Source organism: Peromyscus leucopus, chromosome 2 (genome assembly GCF_004664715.2).
Source record: "Peromyscus leucopus breed LL Stock chromosome 2, UCI_PerLeu_2.1, whole genome shotgun sequence".
In the NCBI taxonomy this organism is placed as follows: domain Eukaryota; kingdom Metazoa; phylum Chordata; class Mammalia; order Rodentia; family Cricetidae; genus Peromyscus; species Peromyscus leucopus.
The window spans coordinates 47,311,378-47,324,646 of record NC_051064.1 but is presented as its reverse complement, the minus strand read 5'-3'; the positions used below and the strand labels follow the sequence as shown (position 1 = coordinate 47,324,646).

General features: G+C 45.1%; 1 protein-coding gene across 2 annotated transcripts in view; it reads left to right on the top strand.

Annotated features, from left to right (window-relative positions):
• The window catches only part of Mob3b (MOB kinase activator 3B), a 184,703-nt gene that overhangs the window by 62,974 nt on the left and 108,460 nt on the right, over nucleotides 1–13,269 (top strand). For both annotated transcript variants that reach the window (XM_028878497.2, XM_037202494.1), the window contains exon 2: nucleotides 11,445–12,059. In XM_028878497.2, coding sequence (XP_028734330.1) covers nucleotides 11,642–12,059 — 418 coding nt within the window. In that variant the 5' untranslated portion in view covers nucleotides 11,445–11,641. The remainder of the gene's footprint in view (nucleotides 1–11,444; nucleotides 12,060–13,269) is intronic.

Below are 13,269 nucleotides of genomic sequence, written 5' to 3'. Positions count from 1 at the left end.
ACCTGTTTGATCTAGGAGAGTGCAGAGCTGGCCGCTGTCTCTTGTCTCCTGTTTCTAAGGCTGTGGCCCTTTCCTCCAGCACAGTCTCCTTTCCAATAACACAGAAACTTCGTGAACAATGTAGGGAGTTGTCCCTGCTAGAACAGGAGATTGCAGCTGGGTTGTGCTGAACAATTATGTACAGTGCACATCATTTTAAAGTTTTCTGTGTGAAAAGGTTAAACTCTGAAGTGTTTTTGGAGGATTAGAGGGAGGACATGACATGTATAATTTGCTCTGCTATACCCAAATTCAAGAGACAAACTATGTGCACTCGATTTTATTATAGACAAAATGTATGGAAATGCCCTCACAATGAGAGCATATATATATATATATATATATATATATATTTTAATGTATGTGCATATCTGTATGCCCATGAGTTTATGTATACCACAAGTACCAGAGCTGGCCAGAGGGTGCCAGATTCCTCTGGAGCTGGAGTGACAGGTGGTTGTGAGCTAACCTGCTGCTTTGGGTGTTAGGAACTGAACCTAGGTTCTCTGCAAGAGTAGTATATGCTCTTAACTAAACCACATCTCTAGTCCCATAAAAGTATTTGAAACATTGGAGAATATTGAGGTTATATTGCTCAGATTAATACTCTTTGCTTTGTTCTGATAATTAAAAGCCCACCCAAATCAAGTGAGAAGGAATCATGTGATTCCTTTCTTTGATCCTCTCCAGGGTCCCCATGGCCTCCCTGCCGTTCCTGGAACACACCTGCATGGCACCAAAGCACCTTTTGTGACACATATCACTCCAGAGTGCTGGGTCTAATACCCTTTAATACCAGTCACTGTGCCAGCCATAAGCCATTTTCCATGCATTTAAGCTTCCACAGACAGTAGCTCTTAATTTTCACAATACCTTGAAAGATAACCACCATTGTCTTTAAGGAAGGCAGGACAGAGGCTTATAAAGACACCTCGTCCAGAGATGTAGCCAGCTGACTCAGGACCAATAATGTTCAGGACTTCAGCTCCCTCTGTGCATCCTAGGACACCATGCAGGGCTCCACCTGCTTCTGCCTGCTCATTCAGACACCTCTGCTCTCTTTGTTTTGGAACCATTCACTGGCTTGTGGGGCAAAGACCTGTGGCTTTCTATTGTTGTTTCTACAGTGTGGCCCTGGCTGGCCTGGAACTATATAGAACAGGAAGTGTATTCACAGAGGTCACTCACTGTCTCTGCCTCCAAGGGCTAGAATTAAAAGTCTATCACTACACCTGGCTTGTGCAACAGAGTTTGTATATTATGTCTTTCCATTTTTTTAAAGTAGAAAACAGGACTAATAATAAGACCTGTGCATTGGATTGTGAATATTAATAAGCCAGTAAGTCCTCAATCAATGCCGGCTGACCCTTCTACTCACTGATATGTGATTTGGTAGAATAGAATTTTCAGATCCTAAGATAGACTCCTAGGTCTGTTTGCGTCTGTAAGAACCAGACTTTGTATTAAAATGTGCATCATGATGTGAATCAAATGATAGCAGTAACCACTTTTTAAAAGTACCTGTTATGTGCTAAATCCACTACCATGAATGTTAAACCTTTTGATACAGTGATACATCATTGTTACTCCTAATGGTGCCAGAATGCGTGTATTAGGTGGACCACAGTTTGGGCACACAGTGAACACACCTTGTGGAAGTCTCCCACCAACCTGCAGAAGCTGTGGCTTTGACCTCTTTGAACCCTGTTTGAAACTCTGCCTGGGGATGCTCTCAGCTTTAACCCTCCTCTGCCCTTTCCAGATGAACATTGTGCTCTCTTGAAAATGAGAACTGCTTTTTCCAATTTCCAGTCTTCCCGCCCTCTGTGGCTTCTCTACCCCGCTTCAAAGATCTCTTGCAGTGGTTCCAGATGTCACACATCAACTCCCCTCAAGCCAGGAATAAAATTTTTCCAGCCTCTGAGACTCAAATTCACTTAGGATGGCTAAGGGTACAGACGCCCGTTGACAGTTACAGGAACTGGCTTTCTTAAGTCTGAACGTTTTTGCTTTAAAGTAATACTTCTCCAAGAAACATCTGTCATTCCTTGTTTCAAAGACAAAGAGAGAAATGATAGTTGACAATGAGCTCCACCTCATCTGTAGGAGGTTCTGAATTGTCACGCTACTCGCTAAATACCTCTAATTTAAAATGTAAAAATGCTTACATATTTTTGCCTACCTTAATTTTTTATTTCAGCCATTATATTACCTTTACCTTTCATGCCATACTCATCTGTTTTCCTCCCACCTTGCCTAACGTAGATACCGTGTCTTAAAAATCACGGTTTTTTTTTTTTTTTTTTTTTTTTTTTTTTTGGTTTTTCGAGACAGGGTTTCTCTTGTGTAGCTTTGCGCCTTTCCTGGAACTCACTTGGTAGCCCAGGCTGGCCTCGAACTCACGGAGATCCACCTGGCTCTGCCTCCCGAGTGCTGGGATTAAAGGCGTGCGCCACCACCGCCCGGCTAAAAATCATGTTTTTTTAAAGCCACAAAATGAGTATTTTCCTGAGAACTGAAAGATGTGGAAATAATATAACAGGTTTTACCAACTTGAAACTTTTGTCTTTTTCTCTTTTCTTCAAAATGATAACAAAACCATTAGGGCCAGGAGAGATGGTTCAGCAGTTAGGAGCACTGGCTGCTCTTCCAGGGGTCCTGACTTCAATTCCCAGCACCCACATGTGGGCTCACAACCATCTACAACTGCAGACTCTTGGGATCTGATGCCATCTTCTGGTGTGCAGACAAAGGATAAAAAAGCAGCACTCCTATGCATTAGACAAGCAAACAAATAAAAAACCTGTGCTGGGCATAGTGGTGAACTCCTTTAATCCTAGAACTTGGGAGGTAGAGGCAGGTAGATCTCTGAGTTCAAGACCAGTCAGAGCTACAGAGTGAGATCCTGTCTCAAAAACAAAATAAAAAAAAAATACAAACATAAAAATAAAATAAAATCATCAGATAATCTTTTATAAAATCTAATTGGCCAGCTGAGCTTCTGCCGTGATTTTCCTTCACTACTCATTCTTAAAACTGGGATAAGTTGGATCAAGCCAACCAAAGGTTCCCCATCTTCCTCATTTCTGGGAATCCCAACCACCCCACACTTGCTACCCACAAGGCCTTTATTTAAGAAAACATGTAGATAAAATTCTGTCTTCCTTCTGTGGACTATGATGTGTAGTGTGTTGAACCTCTTCTCCTTATATCCCACTCCTTCTCTTTCCAGCACTGGATCCTCTTCTGAACAGTGCTGTTTCTAAGTCTGGGGAATGGTGAATCATTTGGATCATTATGGGTGGGTTGTTTCTAAGCCACCTGCCCTGCATGGATCCACTCCATCGAGGCTGGCATGGGATGCTTTTATTTGTGAGATATTCAACTTTTAATGCTAGAATATCTGTACTGGTGGCTAAATAAATAAACAGATGAAATATCAAGGAGTATGAATGGCCATTGAAGAGCTAAGGATGATGGGCAGTGAGAGTCATGGGACAGGTTTATACAGAAAGGCTGCACCCGCTCTTACTGATTTCGCCTGTGTTTAGAAGCGCTGGTTTCTAAAGTTACGTGTGTCTTTGAAGATCACAGCGAGGCAGCACCGTTTCTCTCACCCAATCTAAAAGCATGCACGGATGACGCATCTCCGAGCTGAGAAGGTGTGTTGGGAGCGGGGATGTAGGTAGCGAAGCTCCTTCTCAAGCAGGAATGTCCAATTTGTTGGTGTTGTGTGCAGAGTACAGGAGTGCACGATACATAAAAGTTGGTAGGAAGGAATCAGCCGGCACATCCTTTGGAGGTGCCTCCGAACAGCAGATGGCGTCAATTTTATTTATAAATGCACAGGGCGTGGTTCAGGAAATAAGAATACTTGCTGTGCAGGTATAAGGACCTGAGTTCAAGTCCCCAGAACTCTTTGTGGTGGTATGGATGAGAATGGCCCCCGTCAGCTCATATATTTGAATACTTGATCCCCTTTTGGTAGAATTGTTTGGGAAGGATGAGCCGGTATGGCCTTGTTGGAGCAGGTTTGTTGCTGAGGGGCAGGCCTTTGAGTTTCAAAAACACTTTTGCTATCTTTCCCCTACTCCCCCACCCTCCGCCTCTCTCTCTCTCTCCCTCTCTCCCTCTCCCTCTCCCTCCCCCTCCCCCTCTCCCCCTCCCCTCCCCCCCTCTCTCTCTCCTCTCTCTCTCTGCCTTGTGGTTATGTCTGAAGATGGGAGCTCTCAGCTACTGCTCCAGCACCATGCCTGCCTGCCTGCTGCCATGGACCCTCTGAAACTGTAAGCCCCAGTACCTACTTTCTTTTACAAGTTGCCTTGGTTACGGTATCTTATTACAGAAATCAAAAAACACAGCTAGAACACTCAAATCAAAGCAGTATGATGTATGGATCTCTAGCCCACTGGAGGAGCTCTGAGGTGTGCTGGTTGACAGCGTCATTCCAGGTTCAGTGAAAAACGCTCTCAAATAAGAAGGAACAGGATAAAGCAGGACACTGACATCCTCCTCTGACCTCCAAGCACACAGGCACACACATGTACACACACACACACACACACACACACACACACACACACACCACCTCTTTTTTGTTTGTTTGTTTGTTTGTTTGTTGTTTTTCGAGATAGAGTTCCTCTTTGTAGCCCTAGCTGTCCTGGAATTTACTCTGTAGATCAAGCTGCCCTCCAACTCACAGAGATCCAACTGCCTCTGCCTCTGGAGTACTGGGATTAAAGGTGTGCGCCACCACCACCCGGGCCATGACATACACCACCTCTTAAAACCTAATTTATTCACTATTCACAGTGTAACAGCAGTAGTTCTGTAGACTATCCCAGCCACAGAGAGGAAAATATACTGGTAGATGACACCAGACTTGTTCTGTAATTCTGAGACTAGAATTTGAAATAGCACTGAGGACTGGAGGAGCCCATCAGAAAGGGAAGTGGCCTGGTGTCCTGTCCCTGTAGGAGACTGGCATGTCACTATAGAACATCCCTGAGTAACTGGTATATTCAGATTCGGTCATGGGCTGAGCTTCCTAAGGCCGAGGTCAAATCCCCAAATGACTCAGCTTAGGAGCTACAATTTGGTTTAGCTTTTGTGATTCTGGTTTAGTGCAAAGTGGTTTCATTCACTGTTGTTTACTCATGTGTTCAACAAACCTTTTAGGAAGTCTGTGCCTGACACCATTCCAGCTTCTTGGAACCCAGCAAGGCAGGGGCCAGATTGTACCTCCTTTGTGTGGGATGTTTGGGGGGGTCATTTTTCTTGTGGCTTTTCTGTAGTCAATTGTCCTGCCCAGAGATGTCCTCCAGCCCAAAGATGACATTTTGGACTTGTCCCCCACCACATACTTCCGACAGTTAACATTAGTCTTTCTGTTAACAGCTCTTTCTGTCCCTGTCACCCTCTGCCTCACTATGATGACCTCTTAGAGGTGGTCGCTGCCGCAGAAGATGCATTTCCCCGGAGTCAGTGCGGGAGTTGTTTCATTTCTTCCTTTATCCCTGGCAAGGACTCTGATTTTTCAACTAATGAGGCAGAAGACATCAATAGGAAAAGAAAAATAAGAACTTCCTTCACCAATGCCTGCCAGCGTTGCTTAGTTACCTTGTCAACATTCCCTCAGAGCCCGGCAGAGTTCTCTCCACATATTTTCATTGTGCATTTTTTTTTTATTGCTAAAGTTGATCTATTAAGCAGAAAATATGGGGAACACATGGAGCTGCTGTCAGTTTATGCTGTGTGTTTGGATTTCTGTTTTTCTCTTTCCAAAGACCTTGTGCCTTTTTCATTTCTAACTCAAGCGACACACGGAAGGAATGGCATCTGTGTCCACATTCATGTGCTAGACTTTGGAGCATGAAAAGCAAAAGTTCAGACTGACCGCATACTGAACACCACATTGTGAGGTCCTCACAGAGGCCAAATTTTAATTAATTCTGCAATCTTGGTACCTAGTCCTGTGTCTGCTGAATAAAGGGGCCTTAGTAAATGTTTTTCAATTAAATGAAAGATTGGCTTCAAATAGTTATTGAAAACCAGCATTATAATGGATGCTATTCATAACAGAGTTTTCGTAGTGTTTCTATCCAGGGCTCCAAATTTATGGCTTGTTCTTTTTTTTCTGGACACTAGACAAAGACAGCGAATAACCACTATGTCATTATCAGCCGAAGAAACTTCTGGCATGCAGCCGTCGTGGCAGTAGCCACTCTCCGTGTGTATCACACAACGGTTTTCCCTGAGGCCTGGAGGTGCTTGGTGCTCTGCTATCCAGATCCACCCACATCAGAACCCCCACCAGCCCCACCCCCACAGGCAAAACAGTTGAGTTGAAAACAGCGGGCTCTTCTCACTCTTCCTCAATACATGCACCGTCAACCACAGACTCTATTTATGAAACCTACTGTTGACAAAATCACAAGAACAAGTTTATGTCTTCAGCCCTTCAGTTGTCCAGCCAGTCATCTGCCCTACCTAGGGCTTCAAGCGTTTATTTTTGAGATGTTGTAAAATTGCAGATTAGATCTACTGGTCTAGGGTAAAGCCAGAGAATCTTCATTTTTAACACACCCCCTTGTGTAGATCAGGTTTTGATACTCAGTATAATCTCTGTTTATGGATCAGTAGATCCCGATGTCATTTGGGGCCTGTCTGAAGTGCAAACTTGAAGCGTCTACCTGTATTTAAACATAACCTTGGGTCTCCATGCTAACATGCGATAAGCACTTTGAGAGTCTTGTCTGGTTTTTAATAACGGTACAACGGACTGAACCTAGGTCTTGTTGGTAAAGTGCCCCACCACTGAGTTCTATCTCCAGCCTTTCATTTGTTTTATAAAATATTGTTAAGACAGGCACTTGCTAAGTTACTCAGGCTGGCCCAGAGCTTTCGGTCCTCAGGCCAGTTTCCTGAATAACTGAGGTCAGAAGCCTGACTAGCTGCAACCATTGAATCGATGAAGAATTCACTATGAGCAGGGTCTCCATAGGGACAGGGGCTGGAAAGGAGGGCCAGGTGCATCCACCCTGGCCTTTTTACTTTAGAACTCTTTCGGGTCTCTCCACCAACATAGCTCTGACACCTTGACAAACACATAGAAGGGCACACGTTTAGCCTTCTGAGGAGTGGTGGATCTTTTCTCATCCATCCCAGTTCCCCTTGTCTTTATATATGGGAACCTCACCTGGCCGACTGGCACTCTCCTCAAAGTAACTCCACTGCAAATGAGAAACCGAAGCAGCAGAGACATTCCCGTGTCTGAGCACATCAGCCTGTGTGATAATGTGGAGTGGGTGCCAGGAGACCAGCACTCCTGTCCAATGGGGCTAGTACTGCCACGTGCTCTGTGCTCCCTTTGATCCTCGATGGGAGGTGCCTGACCTGTACCTGAAGACGTCCATGGGATTGTAAAACAGCTGCAGTGAGGAAACATCATGTACATCTCAGGGACAGAGAAAAGAGTTGAGAACTAGGGAGGTTAGTGAAGGGTCCAGGGCAGAGTGGAGTTAAATCACAAGCGTCTGACTCAAGAACTTACTTGAGAAATAAACATTCTAAAGATGCTTCTCTTTAGCCAGGCAGTGGTGGTGCATGCCTTTGATCCCAGCACTCAGGAGGCAGAGGCAGGCCAGCCTGGTTGGTCTACAGAGTGAGTTCCAGGACAGCCAGAGCTGTATAGAGAAATCTTGTCTTGGGGAAAAAAAAAAAGCTTCACTTTCACCGAAGCTGCCAAGAAGGCAAAATCTGAGGGGTGGTGGGAGGGAGAATTTACACATCCATGTATGCCTTTATACAGGCAACAGGAAAAGTCAGCTCCTGCTTTCCATCAGTCACTCAGAATCTGGAGCTCCTTATTTTTTTGGCAAACAAGCCCCCAGAAATCTTCCTGTTACTTCCTTACTCCCCATCTCCCTACCCTTGAAGCACTAGGTAGGGTCACTCATGCCCTTGACCACACCCTGACTTTTAAGTGAATGTTGGAGATCTAAGCTAAGGACTTCATGCTTGCTTAGAAAGCACTCTTACTGGATGATCCATCTCCCCAACCCCAAGATAGTGATTTTAAACCTGACTGAAGTTTAGGATAAATGTCCCTCCAGTCAAAGAAACGGAAATCTGTTACTTAAGTATCATTAGAATAAAGAAAAAAAATAACCAAAATTCTAGCAAGGTTTGACTATTTTTTGATGTTTGTGCCAATCACTTGGGATTTAATGAGAAAGTTCTTTGGGGGTGGGGTTTGAGACAGGTTTTCTCTGTGTAGCCTTGGCTTTGCTGGAAGTCACTCTGTAGAGCTCAGACTCAGAGATATGCCTGCTTCTGCCTCCCGAGTGCTGGGACGAAAGGGGTGTACCACTGCTGCCTGGCTGAGAAAGTTCTTACTCATGTTTCCATCTGGGATGTTAGACACATCTGTTGATGGTGTCCATAAGAGCCTGGCACATGGTGCCCATCAAATGGGCACTACAGGCCGCACAAGCAGCAGAATCAGAGGTACTGCAGGTCATAGAATTGGAAGAGCATGGCTCTAAGGACCATGGGAGTTGACGGGCCCCTCATTATCAGCCAGTCTTCTTTGCTCAAGGGAGGGGGCCACCTGTCACTGCTGTGCTGCAGAGAGGAGCGGCTGTTGATTTAGTGAGGAAAAAGAAGAAGAAAGTCTCACTGTTGCTTCTCCATTTTCCCAACTTCTCACTCATGCATTTATTGTGGTAATGACCTTTTAAAGGTTCAGGTCTCTTCAGGCTCCTTTCAGGCAAACTAAATCTTCAAGGAGCCCACCTTCCATCTTCTCTTCCTCCTTCCTACCCTCTCCTACCTTTCCCTCCCCCCCCCCATGGCACTGGAGTTGAATCTACTGCCTCATGCATTCTGGGTAAGTGCTCTGCCACCTAGCTTATAACCCAGCCCCCCAAAAGGTTTTCATTTAAAAAGAGATTGCACCTGTTCACACCCTAGAGTTTGAAGACTTTCATGTTGATATCCATGTAGTTGACAGTCCAGAGTACCCTGGAGTATGACTTCATAGAAGATCTCAGGCAGAGTGTCATGTGATCTTTTCCACTTGGATCTTTTTGTGGGAGCAGGGAGTGTATGCTTAATGCCACAAAAGAATGAGAAAAAAGTTCCATTTCCCAGATGTGGCATTCCAGGGAAAAGCTATTAGGAAAAGGGAGGGAGAAGGGAGGGGATGGGAGTACTGGGCTGTGGGCGAGACAGGAAGAAGCACATGGTAGCAAGACCATGGCTGTGCTGAGCAAAAAGCAAAATTTGTGAGAGGGAATCCGAGCTCTCAGGAAGAATTAGCAGAAACTAATTTTGTTTGGAAAATGCCATGATGAAGACTGTGCATGCTAATTTAAAAGTTTGAAAAGATACTTCAGATATTCCTGTGTCAATGACTTAACCAAGCCCTGTTCACGTGTGGGGGTGGCAGAACCCCTTCTGGGTGTTAGTAAAGCAGTTCAGAGAGCTCATCCACCAATTCTCTGTAACAGATTTTGTGCTGGCTGTTCTGAGGCTGGCCTCAGCTCTGGGCTTACTTTGTAGTGGTTCAGTCCAGGCAGACCCATTATCATCTTTTGTGTCAAGGCCACAGGACAGCCTTCACCTCAACCCAAGCTTTATTGGCAGCCTCTGGGGAATGTGTGTATAGGACAGAACAGGGACAGACCTCTGGGTAGGGAGCTTCATGAACCAGTAAGAAAAGCAGGATGAAATACATCATAGTTCAGAGTATGGGGCCATGTGGAAAGTGACATCACAAGGGGCCAACAAACCAAATTTGGTGCCAAATATAATAATATCCAGTTCCTCCTGCTCGCTACAGGATGTTATCAAGCCAGTAATTCTGTCATGTAGAGATCTGTGAAGAGTGACACTTTCTGTGAGTGTATGCTCTTCCATGAATCTCTAAGTCTTCCCAGAGTTCTGAAAGTCAAATGGAATAATGGACAACATTGGGATTTCAAGGCTTCACTGTCCCTTGTGGCAGCCACTAGACATGTATGGATAAATAAATTCAAGTTAATTAAAGTAAGATAAGTTATAAAGTTCGGTTCCTGAGTCACACCATCTATAGCCAAGTACTCAGCGTCTCATGTTGATAGAGGGTGTCACATTGGACCACAAGTATATCTAACATGTCCATTGCCAGAGCAAGTTCTGTTGAACAGCCCCGTTCCAAAGGGCTCCTGGGAGTGCCATTAGGAACTTAAAGGCTGTGCCCTGTAGAGGTGACAACTGCCGTCAGAGTCAGGGCTCCCTGCAAAGGAACTACTGACTTCAAGTCAGCAGCATTAAAATCAGGGATTATTCGAGCAATCCTGGAAGAACGACTGTATCCCAAAGGTACCAAGTGTAGCTAAGCTTCCGGAGTGTCGGGACCATTTCCGAGATTGTGTGGAACTGAAGGAGCCACCTTCCCTTCTTCCTGCCGCTTTCTCCCCGGTGTTCTTCTCCCCATGGCAACCTGAGGTGTGCTCTGTTTCTCTGTTTCAGTAGCCGCTGTTGCAGCGGCCTCCTTCCCTCCTCCTTCTCCTCTCCTCTCCCTTTCCATCCTTCCCTCCTCTTCCTCCTCCTCTCCTTTACCCTCCTTCCCTTCTCTTCCTCTTCCTCCTCTCCCTATCCCCCTCCTATTCTTCTCCCTCCTCTTTGCCCCCCCTTGTTCATTTCATTCCCCTCTCCCCTCTCTCTACTCAGCGGTCCAGCCTTCTCTCCTGCATTACACATGACCCATACAGGGCTTAAGTTGACCGCTTTCATCACTTCTTACAAATTGAACAGATGCAGACTTCCGGTTCCTTTTAGCCGCCTGATCCTATCATCTCTATTTGGGAACTCAGAGACAATCTATGCCTACCCATTAGTCTTGAAAAAGGATTAGAGTTGCAATAGGATTGAATCACTGGCCAACACACCCTTCCTTGGCACCCTGGGAAAGCCCCTAGCTGAGGATCACACAGAGAAGAGCAGCAGAGATTTGACAGGGACCACAAAGAAAAGGAGGCGGGTAGCATCTCTTCTTCCTTAGTTGTTTGTGTAGCTCACAGTACCAGTGCAGCTGGCAAGGCAATAGCTTAACCTCCACATTCACATACTGAGACCCAGAGGGACCAATCACAGCCAGTAATGCAAGGTGCAAATTCTCCTAAGCCTTTGTTAGTTCTTTTGTGTGTGTGGTTTTTCGAGACACGGTTTCTCTGTGTAGTTTTGGTGCCTGTCCTCGATCTCGCTCTGTAAACCAGGCTGGCCTTGAACTCACAGAGATCCACCTGGCTCTGCCTCCTGAGTGCTGGGATTAAAGGCATGCACCACTGCTGCCTGCTCCTTTGTTAGTTCTTACATGCACGCTGAGGACTCACAAGTTCCCTCTTCTTTTTTGTCTTTAGGAAGGAACATGAGGTTCCCTTGGAGATCATTCAAGAGGAAGATAGAAGGAGCCATTTAAAATAGAGGAAAACTATAGGCTGCAAGACTGGGGCCTGAGGGCTGGCAGTGGAAAACTTTGTTGGGTTGTGATCTCTCACTGAAAAGTCCCAAGTGCCTTTTCACTTCCTGCAAAAGGAAGGAAGACAAGGAGGAGACCATGTCCATAGCCCTGAAGCAAGTGTTCAACAAGGACAAAACCTTCCGGCCCAAGAGGAAATTTGAACCTGGCACACAGAGGTTTGAGCTGCATAAACGAGCTCAGGCATCCCTCAACTCAGGTGTGGACCTGAGAGCAGCCGTGCAGCTGCCCAGCGGGGAGGACCAGAATGACTGGGTGGCTGTGCATGTGGTGGACTTCTTCAATCGCATCAACCTCATCTATGGCACCATCTGTGAGTTCTGCACTGAGCAGACCTGCCCTGTGATGTCAGGGGGTCCCAAATATGAGTATCGGTGGCAGGATGACCTCAAGTATAAGAAGCCAACTGCACTACCGGCTCCCCAGTACATGAACCTGCTTATGGATTGGATTGAAGTCCAGATCAACAACGAGGACATATTTCCAACGTGTGTTGGTGAGTGCACAATGGGCCTCGAAATTTGATTGTGTGTTTTTTGCTTTTTTTTTTTTTTAAAATGTTTTGTCCTATTCCATCCTGAGCTGATAAAGTTTTCATAATGGCAGTCTTACACTGTCTTTGAATACTAGATAGCACCCATGTCAATGTTTCCTCAAATTCCGTCAGCTGTATATCTGAAATATATATCTGATTGAAATGGACAGAGGTCATTTGTGGTCTGTCTATTTGTGATTTTGTGGACTCTAGTGGTATACATTCCACATGCTTGGGAGTATCTGGAAAATGTTAGATAGGATCTTCTTGGCTTTCTTAGGGCTAGACTCCAAATCTACTCAGTCTGGTAAGGTTTTTAGTTTTTGGCTAATTAACAATGCAAGGTTGTATTGATTGGGGTATGACTACTGTTGGTATTAATCTTTCATGATTAAAAGTCACATTATGGGAATCTACAGATTATTCAGGAAACAAGCACACAAGGGTTCATATCCTGGGGAAATAAAAATCCTGGCATTTGCCTCTCCTCTAATCACAGATTACTGCAGTTGTAGGTTGTACTCTTAACTGTTAACTGCTAGACAGACTGGACCATTTGAAATGCAGGTATTTGGACTTGTTTTGGGCTATCAACCATAAAACATAAGGGTTTGGACTCAGCTTTTCCTTCTTCTTTGCACTGCTAGCTATTGGATTCCCATGTACGGACAGACAGGCTGGCTATGGAATTCATTGCTTTATATCCAAGGCTAAGTAGGAACAAGAGAACGCTTGTTCCCATTGCCAGGTCTCCAGTGCTTAGCACAGTGCTGGGAGTCTGCCTAGGCCCTCAGAAACACTTCTAAGATGAGTAAATATTGTACTACTGGGAGAGCTGAGATAGAGGCATATGATGAACGCACGTGATGAATTCTGTTGAAATCATTGTAGATGGTGAGGTGTCCCTAAGTTGAGAAGAGATGTATGGAAGTTATTAGGTTCATACTAGAAAAAAAGTACATAAATTGGTTGGTGCAGTATGGTGCATCTTGAAGTATTCAACACATTAACCAGTTTGTCAGGATACTGGCTTTGCCTTAACTGTCTAGTCCCCTCATACTTCCCTCTCCTGTCCCTTGTTACCAGAAAGGAAGTGAGGTATGCAGTATTAACTAGGAGTTTCCCGGAAACTCCCCTGGGCAGGTGTTTCACATCTCCAGAGGGTGGGAAA